The sequence below is a fragment of the Patella vulgata genome, chromosome 1 (genome assembly GCF_932274485.2).
Source record: "Patella vulgata chromosome 1, xgPatVulg1.2, whole genome shotgun sequence".
Lineage (NCBI taxonomy): Eukaryota > Metazoa > Mollusca > Gastropoda > Patellidae > Patella > Patella vulgata.
The window spans coordinates 71,845,923-71,871,790 of NC_065879.2; the positions used below are offsets into that span (position 1 = coordinate 71,845,923).

Consider the following 25,868-nt stretch of genomic DNA (forward strand, 5'->3'; position numbering starts at 1 on the left):
AGTTGTCACTGTGACAAGTCTAGTTTTATTTTATACACTAGATAATGCTTGAAAAAAAAGACTCCACACCCCAAAACATCCTCCTCTGTTCATCTCAATGGATCCATCACTGAAACAGTGTAACGCCAACATAAGCTACAACAAACAAAGCGTAGCGACGCAGTTTATTTCTACTGAGCAAACAAAAGTATATGTTTTATAAATTGTCCTAAAATGTTCGTGTCAATTGTTGAAAAATAAAAATGAAACAGCAGCAACTCTTTCTCGTCATTCCATACGACAATACCCCTTCTATAAAAATAGCGTTATGAATGAAATATAAATCACGTGTCTGATGTATAAAATATAAAGTAAATATCAGGTGACTTTCTAAGTTACCAGAATTGTACTGTCTTCTACATTAATAATTCTAAGTGTATATTAAGATATATTAGTATTCGGGCCCGATAAAAAGGGCAAATCGAGTCATACATAAATGAAACCGATTGGAAAAAAGAACTAAAAGGATTGATATTTAAGGCAGGAAGCGTTACCCATCTCGTTGCACATATTCTTCTTGTTCATTGGGACCACCCTCTTCGAAAAGAGGCCAACGCAAAGTACGATTTTGTGATATAATGCCACGATTCGAGGATGGCGGCACTGACGTCATAGGGCCTACACGGTTCCTGGTCGTTCTTTTTTTTAAAACACTTAATAACTAACTAATAATAACTGACTTTCAGTTCATTTTACATATTAAAATGTTATTTTGCCTGTTTCTTCTTTAACTTGTGACGTTTGTTTCGTGCCACGTTTTCTATTTTCCACTGATGCTATTTTTAAGCTCTTTACTCTAGTTTTCCACTATAGTGGTTCGTTTGTTATCCTTGTTTTTAATGCTGCTGTTTTGGGGACACCTGTTTTAGTTTGAATGAGGCGCATAACAAATTTGCTATCGGATAATCTTTGAAAATATTTAGGGGTACAACTATAACAGGCCTATCTGACGAGATTTAGAATGATAAAGGTCCATTTTTTTATAGCAAATTTTGTCAATTTATGCAGAATTATCAGTGAATAATCTTTCGAAAAAGAGCACACTATTCTTCAAAGCGCATTCATCTATTGAAGTACTAGAATGTGAAAATAGTATATCATCATTTAAAGATATGTTCCCACGGGTTTAATTAGGTCATCTACACATACGCTCTTACCACAGGGTCTTAGAATTGAAGCGAATGTGTTCAATGGTTCACAAACTATAACGCTTATTATTATACTTCAAAGCGATTATATATATGCAGCAATTCAATGTGAAAATTTAAAGATATATTTCCGCGAGTTTATTTAGGTCACCCCCCCCCCCCCAACTATTACCGTGTGATCTTGGAATTAATACGAATGTATTCAAGACGCTGACTAGTAGGATTAGTAGATGATTCACATATTAGAGCACATTATACTTCAAAGCGATCATCTATGTGCAGCAATTCAATATGAAAGTAGTATCAATTTAAAGATATGTTCCCTTCTGTTTAATTAGGTCATCTATTGCAGCCCCCAACACTTACCATGTTGTCTTTCAATTAGGACGAATCTATTCAAAAATTAGAATAACATTTTCCATCAATAACAAGCATAATATTTAATTTTATTTTCCACTTTAATAGGAGAAGAATCCTGCCGTATTTTCTAGTAATGATTCGACGGCAGGAACTCAGACTAATATGAAAATGGTGGGATCAAATTTGTCTAGTTCATTCGAATATAGTATTTCAAGGATTAACAACATTTGGTGGAGTGTGCTTGACACATTGATTTTATTCCAAATCATCTCTTTAATTAAATGTGGGGGATGTAGTACACAAGGCAGAATAGGTTTATTGTTTCTAAACCGCATCTAATTGGGAAGTTTATAACACAGCATGACAACACCCATTCCTTGAATAGAATAAACACCCCACCTTTAATTTACCTTATTTATTTGGCTTGTTTATATCTATAAATCTAATCAAAGTCATTTAGTCGATATCTATGAATGGGAATGACGCATCTTTTAAACGACCATGGGTTGACACAAACATATGAAATAGCTATGTGATCAGGAATTCACATTTAAATTATAATATGAAGTGACTTCAGGTATGTTAGAAAGCGATGAGAGAGAGAGAGAGAGAGAGAGAGAGAGAGAGAGAGGGAAGTGTGTCAAGTCCACTCGACACTAACATTGCGCGTAGGGGTCTCCTTGTCACGTACAACCGGGGAATCGACACCACGCCAGTTGACTCAATGACAGACCTTATGATACAGCGCACACGCGCTAACCATTCGGCCATCCAAGCCCCCCCCCCCATGTTAGAAAGCGAAAACATGCCACGCCTTTTGCACACACTTCTTGGACCTGCATGACAATATTATGGAAGGTGGGCCTAAAGTAAATCTAATTTACTAAGACATCGAATCGTCCATAAAGATCAAAACCCTAATACAGTTCAGCTGATAGAGAAATTGTTACTGTTATTTGAACCAATAATTTTAAAAAATTCGATTCGAAAAATACAAGAGATGAACCAGGGACATTTAATTTTAACTGAAATAAGATTAGGTATTTATAATTTTAAAAAAAAGTTTTACTTTCAAGATTTAAATAAATCTAATACAAATTAAAAATATATATTTATAGACGACCACGAACAAAATTTCCCTCCAATTTGCAGGGATTTAGCATTTGGCTCACCAGGAAGAACCTGTCGAAGTTCAGAAATTTTCGATCGCAAATAAGAACCATACAAAATCTTTGTTATCTTTTCGTTCACATATTCACTTTAAATGCTTGTTAGAGTTCATAATAAATTATAAAACCAACTCTGCAGGATTTGTTGTCACTGATTTTCGAGCGCGTACAGGCCACTTTACCGGTGGGTGTATTAAACAAACACCCCTTCGCTCTGTATATTAAAACCTTTTCAAATTTGAGACACACTATTTTATGCGATCGCCTTTAAAGATGCATTATGTAAGATTTAGATAAAGAGCTGGTCGTTCTTGATACATGTATAATAGATCAAAATTAGAGAATGAAAAACGAATATATTGAAAATTTCAGTCAAATTACTTTATTTTGAGCGAAGTTATCAGTGCTGAAGTTTTGACACGATGTAGCATAGACTATTTATTATCCTAGCAACGGTACTTGACAATCACGACTAAGTCTCAACTATCTATTTTTAAAATAAATGGCGATTGTGTTTCAATCCATTTAAATCTCGGCCATTCGAGATAAATGTCTATATAATAACATTTGAGGGCAAAAAAGACCTCCAACAGGCAGATTTAGCTCTTACATAATACATCTTTAAGCTGCCCTTACCCCGAAATTTCTTTTTTTTAAAAAAATCGGATTATTTTAATACAATTTAGAAAGTACTAGTGAACTTACAAATAATGTTAGATGTATTTTTTTTGTTTAAAGTTTAAAAAAAAAATAAGCATGATTGGTTGCTATTTTTCAAGGTTTTTTAAATTGAAGTTAAGGTGCATACGGCCTATAGAACACGTTTTGTTATCATTTTTTGCTTTTTGTCTATTATGAAGCCCACCTCAAGTGTATACCAAATGTATTGTGCGACTAGCCCTTCGGGTCGTGTATTGACATCACATATTTCACAACGAAAAATATTATATGTTTGGGTGGAAATGAAAAGAGTAAAAAAGAACTGTTGGGGATGTGAAAATTCCGGTTACCAAAACGTGGTATCAAGTTATCTAAAAATAATAGACAATGCCAGGGATTTATGTACAAGTTGTACTAAGTACCTTTTTTATATATAACACTTTAATGAAAATATTATAATGCAACGATTTCAGCACGTAGTTCGCGAAGCGTGATGTTTGATGGGTATCGACTAAAACATTTGAAATAGAATAGAGTGATACTACGTGTAGTTATTGCATGCAGGCCCCCTCCCCTCCCCCCTGTGATAAAATTGTCGACCATAAAAAAATAGATATACATTGTCCGCCAATTTTACATCACCCCTGAGAACACTTCCCGCCTCCCTCGTTGCTACGGGCTAGTTACGGCCCTGATTGCACGACACAGTCACTCCAACCTGTTTTCAATGATTTTAGGCTAGGACGATCGAAGCCAGGGTTTAGAATCTGTCCACTACTCACGCTAGACAGACTACTGTTATTTCGATCTCAATCTTTCAAAAGTTCTTTTACGTATACGTTATTCCTTGCCACACACACCCACCCTTTACCTGGTACGAATAAACTAATTAAAAATATTTTAGCCACACTTTAAAATTTCCTACAAAAGCGTGTCGAAATTTTAAAGAAAAAAAAAACTATAAAAAAATTAAAGAAGTTGTCACTTTAAAACGTGAATGACTACACGAGTAACTCACGTAACTGATGTGACTCAGTTCATCGTGATTAACTAATTAACCTATTGTTTGTCTCACCTTGTTTAAAATAGTGTATTATTATAATCTCATCGGGGGTATAAATAGACTTTTTATACATGAAACCTAAATTAAGACTTTTATTCGTGGAACCTCAATATTAAGAGTTATGAATCGGTCCTTGATGATTAAACAATGAATAAATGAATGAAATGGATTAGGTTTAACGTCCTACTTTCTACTCTATTCAGGCTAATTCAGACGGAAATACATCATCTATGAGTTATATTTTGGCCGGGCAGCATTTGCATTACAACTGCCAAAAGTTCTTTTACGTCACATCCAAACGACTAGACGCTTTTCCTAATCGCGTCCTCTGGCATATACCACTGACGAAGGTAGACAACGCAGAAAACCCAGAAGACCCCCCCACCCCGGTTAGCGAACCAGCACCTTAACCACTGAGTCACCGCAGCTCCGATGGTGAAACAAACATGTATATGCCCGAAACGTATTGACGCAAATAAAATAGAACACCTGATACCACTTCTACCTTTTATTATCGAGTTCACATAATATATACTGTTTCCAAACCAGAAATGAAATGAAACGGGGTTTAACGTCCTACTCTTCTGCTCCCACTGGGCTAATGAAGACGGGCATACGCCATGCAGTGGGCTATGAAGGTAATTTTGCCCGGGCAGCGGCACTATATCGAATTCCAACTGACAAGGGATATTTTACGTGCACGCCAAGGTATACATGGGACCTCGGATTTTCGTTTCATTCGAATGACTAGAGAGCTGCCCTCCGTCTTGCACCACGTCGGAAAATCCCGATGAACTTTCTCGGTCATTGCAGGGATCAAACACGCGACCTCCAGGCTAGCGAGCCAGCGTCTTACCCACTTAGCCACCGCAGCTCCCTGTTTCCAAACCAACCAAATTGTTATTGCGGTCTTTAGTGTTTTTTTCATTTCAACCACCAAAACGCCAACTCATTCAAACACCCAAAACTTTTAAAATGCGTAACACGTCATACATTCGTGTGGTTTTTCAAATATGTGACGACTTCAGTGTTCATGGTTAAAATAGTAAATAATTAAATATATAGATATCCTCTAAAAAGTTGTGGTTTAGTCTAAACATCACGTAATATTAACTTGTGTGTATATATCGCCTTCATTTTTAAATACTTGGGTACAAAACAATAATACTAAATTTGAACAATTATTTCGTCAGTGGTTTTAAAAAAAGTGACGTGTGTGGCATTGGTCTAAACAGTATTTTTTTCTAATATATTGTACAATTAAAGACATTAAGAATACAGTGCAAGAATTAGGTAAAGAGAGCACTGGGTATAATATATAAACAGATAAAAAAAAAATATAAAAAATTCTGAATTCATTGGTTATAAAAATACATGGCATTATTTCTATAGAGTGTGAAGTGACTTTCACTACCCCGTTATCATAATTTAAAGAAAACCATAAATTATCAAAATCGAAACGTTTTGTCTGTTAGAATTTCAACCACTGTGGACATTATTGTTGTCTACCATACACCGTCTTCGTTAACCCAGCCGTAGCAGAACAGCAGGGCGTTAAACCCTATTTCATTTCATTACATTTTTCTACGAAACGTGCTGTTGTCTAGTCCACAGAGATCAAGATGACGACACAGGTGGATAATAGAAAATATAGACATGAATTCTGAATATATTCATTGTCCAAAATTTAATGAGTTCGTAAAATCCACCGTTCTTCGAACTCCAGACCCAGACCTTACAAAGCGGGGATAATGATAATAATAATGATAAAACTAAAAATCAAGAAGGCATCTTCCAAATAGACAAGACAAATAAAATGCAACTTGTGCACTATAGCCAATAAAAGCTTGTATAAATAAGTTATCGCACAATAATGGATAAATGCGCATTAAAGATACAATATAATAGTTAAAACTAACACTAGATGATGTAAAGGGAATATGATGAAAATTTCAGTCAAATTGCTTCACTCTAAGCCGAGAAAGAGAGAGAGAGAGAAATGGGGTTTAACGTCCACTCGACACAAACTAGGTCATTTCGGGACTAACATATGGTTTAATTTTATTTACATAATTCGCTTGCGCGTAGGGGTCTTTAGCAGTGGGAGGAAACCGGAGGACCCGGAGAAAACCCACGAGGTTGGACAGGCGACCCTACTCCTTGCCACGTACAACCGGGGATTCGAAACCTCTAAGCCGAGAAATGCATATATTAAGATCTTTGTAGCCTCGATTGTCATTGTTAGCGCTGTCACGACAAGTAACAAAGTCTCGATTATCCATTTTTGCGTTTAATTATGAACGGACATCGAACAGCAGATCGGACAGATAAGATGGCATCGAGAGTTGATTATGGTCTTTTCATGCTAATAAATGTCTAATTAATAGTTTATATAACATTTCAGGCCTAAAGAAAGACCTGCAATAGGCAGATTTACCTCTTGCATAATGCATGTTTAAAATTGATATAATAAAATACAAATTTTCGATTTACCAAACATTACATAGCCTATTATTTTCCGGTTAAAAAATCGAAAGAAAATGACAAGATGCATAGAAGTGATGACAAAAGTTAATTTTTTCAATGAGCGGGGAGTGACAAGAACTTTGTTCACGAGTAAATTCGTTACGTTCATCGATCCGTTCTGTCATTCTTGACTTTCGATAGTAACTGTCTAAAACCAACGGTTCCACACTTCTTGTCCACCTTATCAATACAATTTATTGGGTCTTTTGTTCTAGTCTATAGATGGGAGATAACTCGGTGGACAATTGGCTACAGACCACCTAATAGGTTCCCATGGACTTTTAGGCTAATTCTCGTCTCTTAGACCGGCTTTAACTTTTCCCCAAAATTTCGTTGGACAGAACGCTTTCTACCACAGGTGGAGCAACATGTGGCAACTACTTGCTCAAAAGCACGTATGATTTATTTCAAAAATCGTAAGAGATACCAGGCCAGGATCCAGGATTTTGTCGAGGGGGGGGGGGGGCATACATTGGGAATCCCATTGCTGGCTGCTCGTACTGGTCTAAACTCTAGGCCTACTTATCATATGATACCGACCCTAAACAGAAACTAAAATCTGGGAATCCCATTGCTGGCTGCAGGTGCTGGTCTGAACAGTGATGACCAGTCTCACTGGGGCTGAGGGGGGAGGGCACGGCCCCCTGCCCTCCCCCCCCCCTGGATCCGCGCCTGGATACTATGCCAATTGTACATTATTTATACAACTTGTATATGGTCCGTTCAATAATGCGAAGATCAACCTACCAATGAAAAGCCATTGTTGGCTAGCTAATCAAGGCCAAAGGTAGACCTACTATTGTGCTGGTCGTTCTTGCTATAATTATTGTGCAAAATGAATATGTTAAAAATTTGATTCAAATTACTTTATTCTGAGCCAGGTTATCAGCGTTTGCAGATTTGACAAGATGTGACATAGACTGTTTATTATCGTAACAACGGTACTTATTTGCAATTTTTAAATTAAATCATTAAATGGCGACCCTGTTTTAATCCGTGTAAATCTCTGCCATCCCAATTTCTAGAGAGTTGATGATAGTCCTGCCATGTGAATAAATGTCTTAATAATAGTTTATATAACTTTTGAAGCCAAGATAAAAACCTGTAATAGGCAGATTTAGCTCTTGCATAATATGTCTTTAAACATGTCTTTAACAGAGAAACAAACCGAATAAAATCAAACAAAAATATAATGTAGGTATAAGTAAATTAGTATGATAAACATAGAGTGCCATGTTACTTTATACCACCCCTTTAGCCTTATTGACGATGTTCAGTGAACGGGCTGTGTCATATAGTTCCATATAATTGTATCATGTGTTATGTCAAAGTGTTTTAAAAACATCAACAGATTCTTGTATCGCTTCTCACTCTCAGATTTTTTGCGTCTATTTAAAAAAAAACCCCGACTGCTGTTATAATGATATAAAGCAAAACATGATATTAAGCACACTACATCACTACACATATACGACATGTCAATGACTCATCATGAGCACAACTTCACTGCCCATCTGTGCATGTTAGTAAGCACACGGCATCACTGCCTCACTGCATGTTATTGAGCACACAACCTCACGAACCATGTATTCTGATATCAAGGATACAATTCTTATATATGTTATCGAGCACACACATCAAATTATTGCATCAGTGTGTAAAACGCACAAATATTTAAAGAACCATTTAAACCTACTCACATGATTTAGGTAGGTCGTAAGGTCAAACATGACTCTCACACGTCAAATACGGTGCTGGACGTGTGACAAATTCCTTCTTTACACTCCTTTCTACGATCTTAGTATTATTTACGTAAATTCCTAAGGATTGAGTCTGATGCAATAGACGAATTTATGTCATGACCCAATGTCTCTGTTACAATTAATTTATATAAGGCATATGATAATTATTAAGGTACGTTTGGATCAATGTTGCCAACTCCCCCGCAAATGTTAAATTATTTATTACCCGAAATCTTGAACAACCCTTGTCGGATTGTATCATGATACTATATTACGATTTAATAAAATAATCCACTGGGGTTTAAAGCGACATAACCTCTGTTACAGTTTATTTTTGTATAGCATGTGATAATTTTGAAGGTACGTTGCCAACTCTCTCACAATTCTTTAATTATTAAATGTTGAATAATAAACGATTTTATTTTAACTCTCGACAGTTTAAACCCCCCAAAATGAAAATGACTTTAGCTAATCTTACGTAATGAACACATTATAGCCAACACATTTGATTAGAGCATCATGCAACCAAAATCGAGAATATAGAATTAAGGGAGTATTGATCAGCTTTTTCATAATCTTTAAACATACATTATGCAAGAGCTAAATCTGACAGTTGCAGGTCTTTCTTTAGGCCTGAAATGTTTTGTAAATTATTAATTAGACATTAATTAACTTATCCAGACCATAATCAACCCTCGATGGCATCGCTAGCCTGTGATATTTACTGGATTAGAGCCTGGTCTGATGCTTCTGATTAAATAAAAACTGAATAATCGAGACTATGTTTTTTTATCGTTCCGACTTTAGTAATATTGACCGAGGCGAGGCCCAAAATTCAATCGCTAAATACTCGGTTCAGGGTGGATCAATTTGACTGAAGTTTTCAGCAAATTCCCTTTACATTATCTATTTTTTAACTATTATAGTGAGAACTACCAGCTCTTTATCTAATCTCCCATAATGTATCTTTAAACATCCGTTCCATCAAAAATCATTTCTCAACAGTTCACATGTCAACTGGTGTAACTTCACTTACATATGTTAATCATCATAAAATGACATAATTGTTTATTTTTAGAACAACATTGGTATATTCATTAATGTGACAATTGACTTTCCGAATTCTCGTGGGGATTTTCCGTATTTTCCCGGTTTTCTTCCACCGCTGAAGCCACGAAGATTCATGTTCGCTTGCGAATTGTTCATCACGGGGTGACCTAGTTAGTGTCGAATTCCAACTTCCAACTGCTGAGGGAGCCTTATTGGTCTCTACCAATTTGTAACACGGGCTCTGCTTTATCGCCCCATCCAACCGAATTTTCACACCATGAAGTTTCTAATTTGCCCATCCTGCCTGCATACGTTAGACCATTCGACCACCCAACCCACTATCGGTTTACAAAAAGTAGGAAAACTGGACTGTAACTTTTTGATTGATAAGTATTATGTTTACAAACTATTGTGTTACTATATATAATCGCTGTTATCTATATCTTATATCATTGTTATCTATACTAAGCTGGGATTATCATAAATAAATAGCTTATTAAGGGATTAGTCATCAGTCCATATAGTCTTTAAAAAAGTTGTTTACATGAATGAAAAAGGGATAATAGTTTACTGACGGTGAGTCACCAAATAATAAAATATAATTTAAAAATAATTTATATTCTCGGTTCTTATCAATAAATACAGTCCCTTAATAGTGAGTAATTGTTGTTGACGGTGAGTCACCAAATAATAAAATATAATTTAAAAATAATTTATATTCTCGGTTCTTATCAATAAATACAGTCCCTTAATAGTGAGTAATTGTTGTTACTATAACGTGTAAGGCTTGATGACGCAATGCGGCGGATGGAAAAGATCTCCCACCCCACCCGACTAACAAAAAGTATAGACTGTTGATGCAATAGGACACAGGGCCAATAAACATTTACTTTGCTTAAACTTAACAAAAGAGTGGTGAAACGTGCCCCCCCCCCCCAAAAAAAAAAAGAGAAAAAAGAGCCACGAACAAAATCACGTACGTTAGCTACCAACCGGTCCTCGATGTTCATGGATAGAACCTTGCTGACAGTTAAGAAAATCAAGATGTGAAATCATTATTGGGGCCAAATGTTTTCAGGTATAAGTACGTGTTATTGGATATGGTTTAATGACCTGCCCTGAACGTTTCACAACAGGGCCAAGATCATTTTTCATATGCTATTCCCTTACAAAACCTCTCACGTAAGCAGAGACATATACGATCCCTTAAAAATGAACAAATATATCCCACACACACTACTGTCTACACCCCACTTAGCCTACGTTGCTGTCTGTACGTACAGCAGTTTGAAGTTAACAGAACTGTATAGCTGAGCCGAATATCAAACTTGATCCGAACATGACAGAATCTAGTGTTCAATCCCAATTAGTAAATATGTCGTAATGTTGCTGACGATTTAAAGATACATTTCCACGAATGTATTTATAGGGCAGTTATTTCCAATAAAAATATGGCTTATTTGGTATATGGATAGTAGATACGCTCAATCTTGCTAGAAAAATACTGTATTCTTCTAAAAACAAGCACTGGTCAAAAATGTCAGAGTATCAGTAACTGGTAACCCGATGGCTTATTGTCTGCCAGCTTGACTTAGGGGGCGCCTGTTATTTCTTGATAGAAAGGTTAGCCATTGTGGGAACAGTGAGGGATTTAAACGTACAACAGACTGCGATAAAACGGCGGAAAAAAAGAGGTTGACAGAAGATAATCTAGGAATTTACTTAGGCGTTGATATGTATGGCAAATGGACAACAAGTAACGACAAATACAATCTGTAAATGGGCCCTCTCTCAATCAAGTTACATGCAAAACAAGTCTGCCTAAAATACATTTCTACGGCAAGAGGTAGTTTTTTTTTCCAATAAGCAGTTTTGAGAGTGATTCGAACCAAACAGTTGATAGATACATTAATTTGAATATGTTTTTAGTCTAAATATATCACCAAATCACACATTTTGTACGTGGGAGGGTATCTTTAGCTTATTATTAATATGGATTATATTTCTGTTTGCGATCACATTGTAAAGTAAATTGAAATTAAAATCGACATGATCTTCTTACAGCTAAATATACTCACCAGTATGGATAAAAATTCTAATCTGTACATATTTATACATCAACATTTTAAAATAGTATACTCTTAAAACAGCGATTGATATTATAGAAGTTACCATAAATATCATGTGTGTTATTCTCGTCAACGCAATACTTTGGTCATTGTGAGACATACGGCCTTTTTAAAATGGTATCGTTTGCAATGCTAGGAGGTGGATTTTTGTGACCGGGCAGAGGCGTTTTTAATAATTGATCTTGTCGAATTCCAACTATCAACGGTTCTTTTACGTGCACGCCAATGTATACTCGGGTGGGCCTCAGTTTTTCGTCCCATTCGAACAGTTTTTCTAGGTTCCCCTATTCATTATCCCGTTTGGTGCAGAAAAGGGGACGTCAAGTTTCATTTAATTTCCTTTTTTAGGATCATTGTCAAACCTGGACATTCCAGTCAAGAGACTAGTACACTGTGCTTCTTTTTGATTTAAAGGTGTTAAAACTATTTGATGTAGGTTATAATACAATTTTGGATTGGGTAGATGTGATGTGTTGTTTTTATGGGAGATTGAGCAAGCTCTATTCGATTAGAATATCGTTTATAAATTTGGAAATATTATAGATACATTATGGGAGATTAGATAAAGAGCTGGCAGTTCTCACTATAATAGTCAAATTGATCCACTCTGAACCGAGAATTTAACGATTGAAATTTAGTCCTAGGCTCGATCATCATTTCTTAAGTCGGTACGATGAAAAACAAAGTCTCGATTATCCATTTTTTTATTTAATTATCAATGAGCGTTGAGCAGCAGATCGCATTTTAATCCAGTAAATATCTCAGACTGGCGATGACATCGAGAGTTGATTATGCTCTGGATAAGTTAATTAATGTCTAATCAATAATTTAGATAACATTTCAGGCCTAAAGATTGACTTGCAATACGCAGATTTAGCTCTTGCATAATGTGTGTTTAAACGATAGTCGGTTTGTTTAATGTCTCGATTGAACAGAAAATAAAACCGGGAAGCGTATATTATGTAAGACCTAAATCTATCTGCCTTATGCGGGTCTTTATTTTGAACTCAAATGTTATATAAATTATTAATTAGACATTTATTAACATGACAGGCCCATAATCAACCCTCGATGTCATCGGATGGCCGCTATTGTTAATGGATTGAAACAAGATCGCCATTTAATAATTTATTTTAAAAATTGATATTCATAACATTGCCCAGAAAAAAAAATAATTTGACTGAAATTTTCAATATATTCCTCTTTCATTATATACCTTTTTTTTTTATTATATCCCTTCTTCATTTTCTATTATAGGGAGAACTGCCAGTTCTTTATCCAAATCTTACATAATACATCTTTAAACTGTCTGTATCAAACAGCCATACTTATATGTTTACTCAATTCAAGTAATATGTGTCTTATATTAAAAATAAACCTTAAATAATTATTAAAATTAGACATTTTTGTTATAGTGGAATAAGATGTGGACTAGAAAATCTAATAGCGATAATAGAAGCAAATTTGAACCCAAACAGAATTTGAACGCAATCATACTATAAAAGACATGATAATCTAGACTAATGTCATCGAGTGTTTTGTGTAAATTAGTATGTGTGAAATGATTTGATATAGATATATTGTAATGACTGTTCATTGGAGTAAACATCTCAAATATTCGGGCGTGGTGCAGGACAGAGGGTCCGGTAAGGGACACAGTATAGTCGCTCGGATGAGACAAAAGTAGACCGTAGCGCCGCTGTCCGGGCAAATTGTCCCTCATAGCGCACTAAGACGTACGTCCGTCTTCATTAGCCCAGTCGGATCAGAACAGTAGGACGTTAAGCCCCATTTGATTTGATTTCATTTCATTTCGTAAACATATAAACTTGCACTCTCGTATTTGTACTTATACTGAAATATTGCAAATTAATGTGTTTACAAATGATCTGGGCCTATCGTCTGATCTTTCGTCGCCAACCGGATTTATAATAAAATAAAATGAAATGGGGTTTAACGTCCTACTGTTCTGCTCCCATTGGGCTAATGAAATGAAATGAAAATGAAATGAAATGGGGTTTAACGTCCTACTGTTCTGCTCCTATGTTGGGCTAATGAAGACGGGCATACGCCATACAGTGTGCTATGAGGGAAATTTTGCAGCGGCACTATCGCCTACTCTTATAAAGACGATCATACACTATCCAATGTGCTATGTGGAGTATTTTGCCTGCTCTTATATCGAATTCCAACTGCCAGAGGATCTTTTACGTGCACGCCAATGTGTACACGGGACCTCGGATTTTCGTCCCAACCGAACGACGAGACAGCTGTCCTTGTCAGGGGGCTATAATATGGACGGACATACGTCATGCAGTGTGCTATGAGGGAAATTTTGCTTGGAGAGCCACGTTTCCGCCTACACTTCGTCAAATTCCAATTGTCAACGGTTCGATTACGTTCGTCTCATCCGAACGACTAGATGCCGTTCCTTGTCAGCACCTCCGTCCTGCACCAGTGAGTTAAGGGGAAACAATACTTATTATTCACTTGGTCACCTTGGCTCACGACATGTCTACAATAACAAAAACAAATTTCGCAGGAATGATTAATTCGAACCTATTTTATTAAATTATAGGCTGAATCCGGATGAAACAGAATTAAAGTCACCTATCAAATATTCAATTAAAATATATTGTTTTCAAAATACATATTATGTTATGAATTCTCAGTGTATATATGCGCAAAGCATTCGCGCAATTTAAAATGCGGTGACGAGGTCATACCCATGTAAAATATCAACTTTAATGCGTAATTTGTTAACTATGCGAACTCACCAAAGAGACAATATCAACGTATCAAATCTGTCGTCTAAACTTTTGAGCGATCGTGATATTGGTTCAAATACCCCTACAAATTACGGCAAAGTTAACAAAATTGTAACGGTAAAACTTCGTGATTTCCAAAGGTCAATGTTTGTTTTACGTGCACGCCAATCTGTTCACGGATGGACTTCGGGTTTTTATACCTTCCGAACGACTAGGCAACACTTGTCAGAACCACAGTCGTCAACCCTGACAAGTGAAGGGCGTTCTTTAAAGTTACAATTTCATATTTTTAAGTTATATTTTTAAAATGTATTAAAATAAAGCCATAAAATAGATGGTATCTATAAACAGTCCTACCTTGTTAAAGAACAATCTTATTAATCATATAATTCACTATTGCCAGTTGAGAAATTGGCAAAAATATCATTTTCAACTTCAAATTCAAACGTTTGAAGATAGCTATTCCATGGTGGGGATTAGGAAAACAAGGGAGGTAATTGTGTTATTATTTCCGGTGTGAAGATTTCTAAGTGTGAGAAGGACAACCTATGATCGTATAATAGTGAGTTGACAGCCTATTGAGCAAAAGACATAGAAATAATTATGTTTTGACTTCCTTAGAAAATATGAAATTGTAACCCTAAAGTTATCGACGCACGGCGAAATTCAAACTCGGCAGATTCTATAGCCCAGTGTCCCGACTGTGTAACGTAAGCTACTTTTTCTAGAACACTTGATACCATTTGAGAACTTCACATAACTAGCAAATCTATGATGTATGTTTGTATTGTATAACCCTTGGCCTTGATAAGCTACAATTAACAAAACGTCCGTATCACTATTTGTTTTAATGGTGTCATATTTTGACAGCTTCAACCTCGGTACATTTCTAGAAATTTCTCGTCTAAAATAAATATTTTAGTTAAATGCTATTCAAAATACTGCTATTGATCTTTGAAAAGAGTAATGACCTTTGGCTCGTGCACCGTTAAAAATATAAATATCCAGAAGCAAATATTGGCTGCGGACCTGTGGTTCGCTAACATTAGCTCACGTCATGGAAAAATTATGGGACGAATGTTCATGAATGAAAGTAAAAACAAAACTTTAAAATAACAAACAGATCTGTTAAGCTTCACTAAATTTCGTTGAACTAGTCACTCATGTATCGATAAAGAGCAGCGAAAGAAACGCTCTGACCGAAAGCAGGCCAGTTCCAGTTCCTACTCGTTCGTTTTTGTTCCAGTTCCTACTCATTGGTTACGAAAAACATCTGTCATGTTACAAGAATAAATGTTGCAATGACTACATTGGAACTTAATATCGCCCACATCCTTCGACATTGCAAACACGACTTATTGGTCAATTTAAATCAACATTGGTGTTGTCATACCGTGAAACCATGGGCTTCTTATATCCAATATTTAAGACAAAATAAAATTTTAAATCTGTCACACGAATCGCGTGCCTGAATACTTTCAAGCGCCATTTGTAATAAAGCGTCTTGATGAACGAGACTAAACATACCCACGGGAGAATATTGTCAGTGTAGACTGGAATAACCAGACACTAAAGGCTTTCATTCAATTTTTACTCTTCGAGTAGTTCGCCGAACATAACTAAGTAGCAATTACAGTGAAAACGGAAACGATTGGATGTAAATCAGTTCATATACATTCATATTATATTATTCTGTGCGTTGCGACCCATTTGTGTCAATTTCTAGTTGCCATGGAATAGAAATTTAGCACCATTAATGTATTTCGGTAATTTCAATGTTCATACTTTATTTATCATCATCATTATAAAATGAACAGAAGGCAAAAAGCAAAAATGTACCATATGTTACTTTCAATAGGAACTGCATTTTGTTGGAATGTAGGAAATCACTGATGCAAAATTGTCTAGTTATGAAACATATCAGACTTGCAATGAATAGATGAATAGATCAGCCTATCCTTTTATCATAAATTAATAGGATGTGTCCACATTGAATAGGCTTTTATCTTGGGTATCAATCCGTTTAAAGAAAGAGCTGAATAGTTTCGTTATAAATTCACATACTTAATAATCCCTTACATCTCCATACAAACCATTTTAAAACATGCATAAATTAACCCACTTGAACAAATGGCTAATTTTAAAGTGGGGATATCCCTTGAGATATAATTAAAAAAGTGTAAATTGTTTTTCTGTAAGACATGCTTATTAGAAATAAATGGTGTTTGTGTTTTTGTTTATAAATAAAGACCAAGTGCAGTAATCGCCGGGGAATATAAATTACATTATAATGATAAATATATCTTGATGTGTCTAGAAACATATAAATATTGTGTCTTGTATGACTATTAGTGTCATAGGTTGTAAACATAAACAAATGAATTCGTCCAGTGGCGATGTGAACTCCTCAAATGATACGTGGGATTAGATGTTATAGAAAGAGTAATTATACACAGTCTACCCCCGCCCCCCCCCCCCCAAAAAAAAACAAAACAACAAAACAACAACCCCCCCCCCCAAAAAAAAATAAACAACCCCCAAAACCCCCCAATAAACATTATATACATTATATGGTGGTGCCCCAACTTTAAAGAGATCTGATGTTACCCTGTGTTATGGGAAAGTTTCAAGGTTAGCAGTAAATAAAAGACTAAATTGTTTGTATGTTTTGAATATGACTAGTGTATTCAAACTTATTTGGTGGTTAACTGTCAATTCATATAAAAAAGCACATTTTTTTTTATTAACATATAAAACCAAGTTAAAAACAATAGGTGGTTTATCTTTAACAGAAATTGAGCTAAAAACACAATGCTAAAAAAAAAGAAAAGCGAAAGTCAAATATAGAAGGATTGAAATCCCATTCAACATTTCTGCTAAATGTTATAATTCTGATGCAACACTTTATTCTCACAACTTTATATCGTGTATCTGTTAATAGTTATCTTCACAGTATCAAGGGTTGTTACAGCATACGTTGAAATATTTCGGAATATCCGAGACAATGACAGCGAGTATATGAATCGGGTCCTAGATAGATAGATAGAAAGATTTTATTACATAAAACACCCTTTTTTCGGGAAGCATGTAAATTATACATTACAGTCAGTATCATAAATACATTATAATAGTGGATGAAAATACATAAAACAAAAAAAAAATGGATGGAAAATATATAAAAAGTGGGGGAAAATTACATAAAAGTGGATGAAATGTACATTTATATACCTTGAGGGAGTATGTACAGAATATAAACCAAAGTTTTGAATATATGCCATAGTCGCTTGAACTATGTGAAGAAGAGGTCTTTGAATTGTAGGTAATTTGGGGGGGGGGGATGTTTATATAGAAGTGGGTGTCACATCCCTTATTTTGAAAGCATGTTGCACAAAGTTACACACTGTTTCTGTCAGAGCAAACGGCGGGCTAAACATGTTTTCGAAAGAAAATGTATTGTTTTGGGTCTCAAATGCCCCATTAACAATTGTCTTGTAGAGTTCTTCATAGCGCTGGCACTCAATGAGACAATGATACTCATTTTCAACTTTCTGTTGAGGGCAGTTTGTGCAAAACCGCAGATGTGCAGGTCTGTGTTCAGGTTTAGCTAATATATCTGAAAGTCGACATAAGCCGGACACAGGGTAAGATAACTAACTAGAAACACGACTTTATCGTACTCTATTGTGTACTGAGCTACGTGCATCAGCTGGTTATCTGCTACACTGTATAGTGGACATCCTGTTAAATAGCAATCATCACACATTTCACAGGCAATTTCTTGTGCAATCGTACACGTACTGGGCCCTTATTCACGAAAACTTAAACTAAGTTACAGCCGAAATTTTAAGAAATACTGCAACTTCATTGGATATATGCAAATTGATTTTACTGGTCAGCCAATCGAATTGCAGTATTTCTTAAAATTTCGATTGTATCTTAGTTTAAGTTTTCGTGAATAAGGGCCCAGGTGTGTTATTTATCAACTTAAATAAAATTCATAGATTAATAAAACGTTACAATAAGAACAATAAGCAAATAGAAACTTGGCAATATAAAGTGTCTGTGTGTAGTTGTGGGATCTTTAAGAAACTAAAACCTTTTTGATTGAAAATGAAATGAAATGGGGTTTAACGTCCTACTGTTTTGCTCCTAAACTGGGCTAATGGAGACGGGCATACGCCATACAGTGTGCTATGAGGGAAATTTTGCCCGGGCAGCGGCGCTACGGCCTACTCTTATATCGAATTCCAACTGCCAAGGGATCTTTTACGTGCACGCCAATTTGTACACGGGACCTCGGTTTTTCGTCCCATCCGAACGACTAGACAGCTGTCCTTGTCGGGCCTTCCGTCCGGCAACACTGACAAGGGGGAACCACGCCGGAAAATCTGAAGGGATTGAACACTCGACCTCCAGGCTAGCGAGCCAGCGTCTTACCCACTTAGCCACATGATCCCCTTTTTGATTGAAAACAAAATGAAGTATTGGATTGATTTGATATAATTATATCCATTAGTGATGAGCTCCATACAATAAAACTTTTGTTTGGGAAGATTAAGCGAAATTCGGAGAGTATACTAATTTTAGTTTCATTTTTGGCGTACTGGGTTGACACTAGAACACACCATCAGTTAGGCCCGTTTTCCATGTACGCTTTTTCACAGCGTTTCCGCGAAAACGTCGGGCCAATGCAATTGTAATGGGGCCGTTACCATGTAACCGGCGAAAAGGTTTTACACTGTATTTATTTATTGGCATAAAATTTTCCTACAGATTGTCACCCTACAAAACAAATCAACATAATATAATCCAGTGAAATCTACAGTTTTAGTTTTTTTACAAACATGCGAATTTTGACCAGTTAGCATCGATTCCGTGTACCCTTAATCATCTTTTTACCATCAGCAAAGTTACCTTTGAAGTGTGATATAATGTTTACTTAGTGTCCCCCTTTATCCACTCAAAAAATACGCAGATCGGGCTCACAGAGTTCCCGCTGCATTTCCACACTCATTATTAGCTATTCCCTGGCCCTAAATATATATTTTCGAAAGGACACGGACTTCGTACTTCAAATCTTCTAGTCATAACTTAGATATTCAAAACAAAAATATTGAAAACTTCAACAATAACTTTCAAATAAATATTTTCTCCATAACAGGGAAAGTCTCCGTTTTGTCGCTGACCTGATAAGCCGTGCAATCAATAATAACAAGTCACGTGGTATACAATGAAGAGAGAGAGACAGTGAGCGAGATATATGCACGCGACAGCCTGGGATTTTGGCTCGCTATCAACAGCGCGCATGCGATGTCGCTAACTGTGTGGACAGACGCTAAACACCAAACAGTCGCAGTATAAAAGGCCGAACGAGGCCACGGTAACTTCAGAAATATTATAACTGAGCTTGTGTCAACTTCATATTGTCTTATACAGTTGATAACTTCACTGACTTGACTTGTGCGACTTAGCAGTTTTTACAACTTTGATACAAATTGTGTTTAGCTGTACAGCTTTATTAAATTAAAAGTAAGTATTTTTTACGTTTAAATGCTAGTTTATTTGATTGAATATGCATATTCAATCAACTGTTGAGTACTTTATCACGTGTGTTATATTAGTCATATTTATTGATATTTCATCACATTTTTACCATCAGTGAAGATTTCACGATTAGTTGTGACAAGATTGTATTTTAGATATCTTAATGAGTAATTTTGTGATTTTTTATTATCATTTATCGGAATAATTTATTTCATTATTCCAACATAATTGTATATGCATATTCCTATGTTAACAGATTAGACTATTCTAGAATGATTATGGTAAACTCTGGATATTAATTGAATATAACTTGTTTTAAAATGATTATGATCTGTGAATATTAATTGAATATAACTTGTTTTAAAATGATTATGGTAAACTGTTGATATTCAAAAATAATTTCATTGGAAATTTAATTTTTGTATCATACTGTATTTCACCTCAAATGTAAATTTTCTTTGGAAAAATCGCTTATATTCAATCAGTACTGAAGGGTCATTTTGTGTCTAAATATTTCTTTGGTGTAATTTCTCAACGGTAAAAAATGTCATGTGACCCACAATAAGAATAATTGGGTTGATGTATTTAAAAGAATAATCATGAAGCACTTTCCTAGGCCAGGTTTAATCGCGAAAATGGAGACATCAAATTTGCTAAGAAAATGTAGAAAAATGCGTTTGTCCTATATTGACAATTGGTGCAGTGTTGCAGTGAAGTGTATTGGTGCGACCTATTTTCTACCCATGCGAGTGTACCTTTAGTATGCGAGGGTATAAATGATTCGTATTGTGTCGTATAAAAGTTACTGGTTTTCGATAATGATGTGATGCGCTCTGCTTTTCGTTTTACGACACCTGTAATCAGACCTTCTACGATGCGGAATTCTTTTTGTTCACCCAAGCATAGAGGTCGTTATTTTGGTTTATTAGTGAAGCACACTTTTGAAAAAAAAGGTTTTTACAATTGACGGTTGTCAGCAATTGACAACAGATATCATACGAACAAATTCCTTTTAAATTGTTAACTCAAGCGAGAAATTTAGATCCAGGGTGTCCCGACCCATTGAAATGCACGTTATTATTAAGAAGCTTTTATCTTTTCAATCTGTGACTTTGCATAAATTAAAGATTATCAAATTCCAAGTTAGCTGTGATAATACATCGCACAAATGAAATGAACCTGACTATGCATATTATTTGTAAATGTAGGTATTATATTTCAAGGTGGGAAATTTCCACAAAGCGATGTTTCCTTGCACAACCTATAAAGTTATACCATTTTTTTTCGAGCTCGTTGGGTTTTGATTGTTCGTAGTGAAAGCGCCTAGAAATAGGACATGCGGATCTAGATACTTTACTATAGAAATGTTGAATACATTTTTAAAAAAACCCAACAAAACTAAACATTAAACAAAACAAAACAAACAGTTGGAAAGACTACTTTGCCCCACAGAAATAAATGGGAATAAAAAAACCAAAAAACTTTTATGCGCATAAATTTAGTAATAAGTGATCTTTGAGTCTTTTTATTTTGGACATGTAAATAAAAATATACAAAATGTTCCCAAGGCCATGTATGCGTGTTCATTCATTTATTATAAATAAAATCAGACCATGCATTAATAAAGATAGATATGAATGAATAACCACAGAAATGTGTATTGACGCAAGCCTGCGAAAAACACGTATTAAAATATATTTTTAATCGTATACAAAGACGGGGCCCAGTGACTCATATGTTTATATGTGCTTATATGGACAACATTTCTGACAACAATGATATAAACTATATATACTTGTTCGTGTAAACACAATTTTATATGAACATATTTTATAAAAGGCGCAACCCTTTTATTCGGGTTATTTTATTGAAACCATACAAATTTAACGCTGACAATTTTGTTTATTGAAAAACAACCAATTAATAAAATCGAACCACCGGATAATGTACGAATAATTGAATGGGAAAAATTTGCATAGGAAATAAAAAAATGGATTCTATTTTAGGGGACTTTGAAATGTTAAAAGATAAAACCGCATTATCAACCGATCTGATAAAAAAAATCTATTATTTGACACAAGGCCACGAGTCTACTAATATTACCATTTCAATAACAGTTTTATCTTTAATTTGGCAACCGTCCCGCCGGGTATGTAGATACAATAATAAAAAGTTTTAGAATAAAGGATATATCATGAAAGGAATGCATTTCATTGTGCTATTTGCATTTAACACTTCAGAAATTACTTAGAAACCGTACATAAACACATGTCTGAAAAGCGAGCCAGCGTATAATTAGGTCATGGTTATATTTAGTAACACAATAGATGATGCAATGTGGTAAAGTCCCCAGCCAAGTCGATCGATAAAGCGATGAAGTAATATCAACCCCAGACAGGCAGATATATGTCACCAGTTCAGCCATTTGCTAGAATAATCTAGAAAACTGGTCAACGTTCAGCGGAGAGTTACGAATGAGCGGAAGAAAGAATGCATAATACTCGAAATTCATTTCTAAGAAGAAATGTTCTGGCGGAAAATCTCTTGTACTTTGACTCCTTATATGGGGAATAAAGAAGCGTCATGAATCGGCTGCTCCGACTCTTGTCTCCACGAGGGCATTTTATGAGTCATGAGAATGCCGATTTTTATTACGGTTTTAAACACTTTCATATATATATTAAATTCTAAATATATGCCAAAGAACAAAATGACTATATATGAATATGATTTCAATTGATAAACAAGGTGCGCCAACATGATTAAGAATCAACGAACCATAAAATGCCATTTGCATTAACACGTATTATTAGTTCACGGGAGCATTTATTGATCTGAAATGTATGACAAACCGGTTTTAACTGGCAGTAGGGAATGTGTATTCATAAATGGATCACGAACAAACTGGTTTGATCATAAACACATGCTCATTCGCGTCTTAACCTCTGCTCGAGTAAGGTGTTTCACGTTAACTATGAATATCAGAGATTGCTTCTGTATGACGATCTCACAACTGTATCTATTAGTTGTAGGATATTATTTTTGGATTTTGTGACAAAACGTATCTGTTTGTTCATCGCAACCATATCTTCATTTCCAGGTAAAGATAATACTTTCGAAAATCAATTCGTAGCCATATTTTTAAAAATGAGATAGTTATCTCAATCATTGTGCAAGAGTGGTATACATAAATTGTGCGTTATCACTGGTTATCGGTGTATATGATAACAAAACGTGTGCTATCAAAACGTGACTTTCGGCGCGATATTTAGGGAAACAAATTAAGATACGAATTTTTGTATAAAAAATGACAGTTTACCCATAATCATTTGTTGTTGATAAATGGTCTCATTGTTATTTTACAATATGTATTGAAAGAAAGATAAGCATGTATTGAAAGGAAGATAAACATGTATTGAAAGATACAGTTTTTCCTATGAACGTAATGTCATGTTTATAAGAGAACAGCTTGCTTATGATTTTTATTTTTTTTATCTTTTCAGTGGGTTTAACTACAACCGATAACATGAGAAATTTAAACAGCAATAACTGCCGCGTGCCATCAATTTCACCTTTCCTGACGTCACTTCCTGATGGACGTGAAGTAGTCATCGGCTACATGACAGACCAACAGCTGTCTGAGACCTTTGCCATGATCCAGGAAGCTGCACAACAGAGCAACGGATTCGGCATCGATGAATACTCCAACGAAAATGAATTCCGACAAGATATCACAGGCGGTTACTGTTTTGCTGTGACGCTGAAGGAAACTGGTGAACTGATCGCCTCTTTTATACTAGCTATCAGCCGCTTTTACCGAGGGTCGACCGTAGCTGATCCCTTCGTCATTGTAAAATCCACCGAACGACGACGTGGAATCGGAGAGTTCTGTTTACAATCTGCTGTGGACCTGGCCAGCGAATTGGGTTTCATTGGCATGTACGTCGACTGCTTCAGTAACAACCGAGGTATGCTGAAAATCATTGAAAATACTGGTGGATTTGCTAGAGTCGGTTGTCTGCCCCTTGGAGGTCAAATGAAAACTGGTGAAATTGTGGGTTCGGTGATATTCTATCGAGATCTGCGAAGAGAAGAATAAGAAGCAACCACACACCATCTACAGAGGCACAGATTAACCTCCCAGAGTTATCTCCTCTTTGATGTCACGTGATTCAACACGGCCGACAAAACGTGCTGAGCTCTCCCAAAAGCTCACACGTAAACGGTTACGAAAACCACACCACTGACAGACTTCTCGTAGAAGGGTTGCCTTGTTACAGCTTGTCAAGAAATGACGAAAAGCTTCCAGCTTCCTTCGTTAATTATTCAGTTTTGTAGTAACAATAACATCCCGAGACTGTCCAGTACTCCAGCGCCAGAAATCGGGAACATGCCTCCCAGAAGTATCGCCAAAATACGCTTAAGAACAATTAAGAACATTTGAAATTAAGAAAAAGAACAAGAATAATGGCGAAAGTGTTCCTAGTGATCAAGAACAATTTGTGAATGCTCAAACTAAACTAAATGTCATTCCTACGACTTTGCATTCCAAATGTGAAACTCTTCCAATGTTTGAAATGATACGAAAGATACGAACATTGCATATAGAATATGCTATAACATATTTTGTACGATTTGTTTTTTTACATCTTTTTTACTGAGTAAATTAAATTATTTTTTTTATAAATAAAATGTTTTGATATTTTAATGAATCTTTAGAATTTAATATCAGAATGCTCAGGGAAACCACTGTCAGAATGTTTTTTTGTGGAGCGGGAAGGGGATGCGGGTCTGTGTCGAAATATGGGGCCATTCTGTCCACTGTGACAACTTTGATATTGGGTTACAGGTTAGCGATTTGTTCCATATTGCCAGACAAATTTCTTCTTGATTCACTGCCAATCAATGAATCGACTGGGGGTCGACGCCCATATGTACCTTATTTGTCCTAAATATTATCGGGAAACATCCATAACGCGAAACACCCGCACACCCTCTCCACCATTTCTCAGAAGATAGAAGAGAATACAAATGTGATTTCAAAATGGAACCATGTCCATACGTACGCCAGGTAAAATATCAGTTCGGATTAATGTCAAGGCGTCCCAGCACATCGTCTGTAATGAAAACACCAAAGATGAAATCGTGAATAATACGAAGTGAAGTCAAAATGGCAGATGACACTTTTGACAGCGTCCTTTCATATCACACGAAAGATTATCTGGATATAATCCCTATGGCGAACCTCTCCCAGACACTTTCCGTATACTAGTTACAGAAAAACAGAAAACATCTAATTTTGATATGGATGGAAATGGCTACAAGGGTGGGAGAAGGGGAGAAGAATTATGTCAAATAAAACAAAATAAAAACACATTTACCCCCTCATTGAGCCACTTTCCTGACGACAAAACGATGCTTTTTATTAAAAATTCGGATTGAAAGGTAACGTGAAAGTGAAAGGACATATGGCATGGATCAAACTGTCAAAGGGCATAGGTTTTTACAGAAAATACAGACCCCCCGCCCCCCAACATAAGTAATTTAATAAAAAAGATTTTTACAGGGGAGTTCGGGGGGGGGGGGGGGAATGTAGTCTAGACATGGAGCAGATAATCAGGAATGGTGCTCCCACCCCCAATAGCCAAAATGTTATTTGAGAGAATAACA

At 35.8% G+C, this 25,868-nt stretch overlaps 1 protein-coding gene across 2 annotated transcripts; it reads left to right on the forward strand.

Moving 5' to 3' along the window:
- The first annotated feature begins 20,024 nt into the window (after nucleotides 1–20,024).
- LOC126815899 (uncharacterized) lies at nucleotides 20,025–24,906 on the forward strand. Of its 2 annotated transcripts, none has more exons than XM_050541965.2 (2): nucleotides 20,025–20,183; nucleotides 23,702–24,906. In XM_050541965.2, coding segments are annotated over exons 1-2 (597 nt in total). In that variant the 5' UTR covers nucleotides 20,025–20,182; the 3' UTR covers nucleotides 24,298–24,906. The 2 variants fall into 2 exon arrangements, with proteins under 2 accessions (XP_050397922.1, XP_050397933.1); XM_050541976.2 differs by lacking the exon at nucleotides 20,025–20,183 and adding an exon at nucleotides 23,112–23,298.
- The last annotated feature ends 962 nt before the right edge of the window (nucleotides 24,907–25,868 follow it).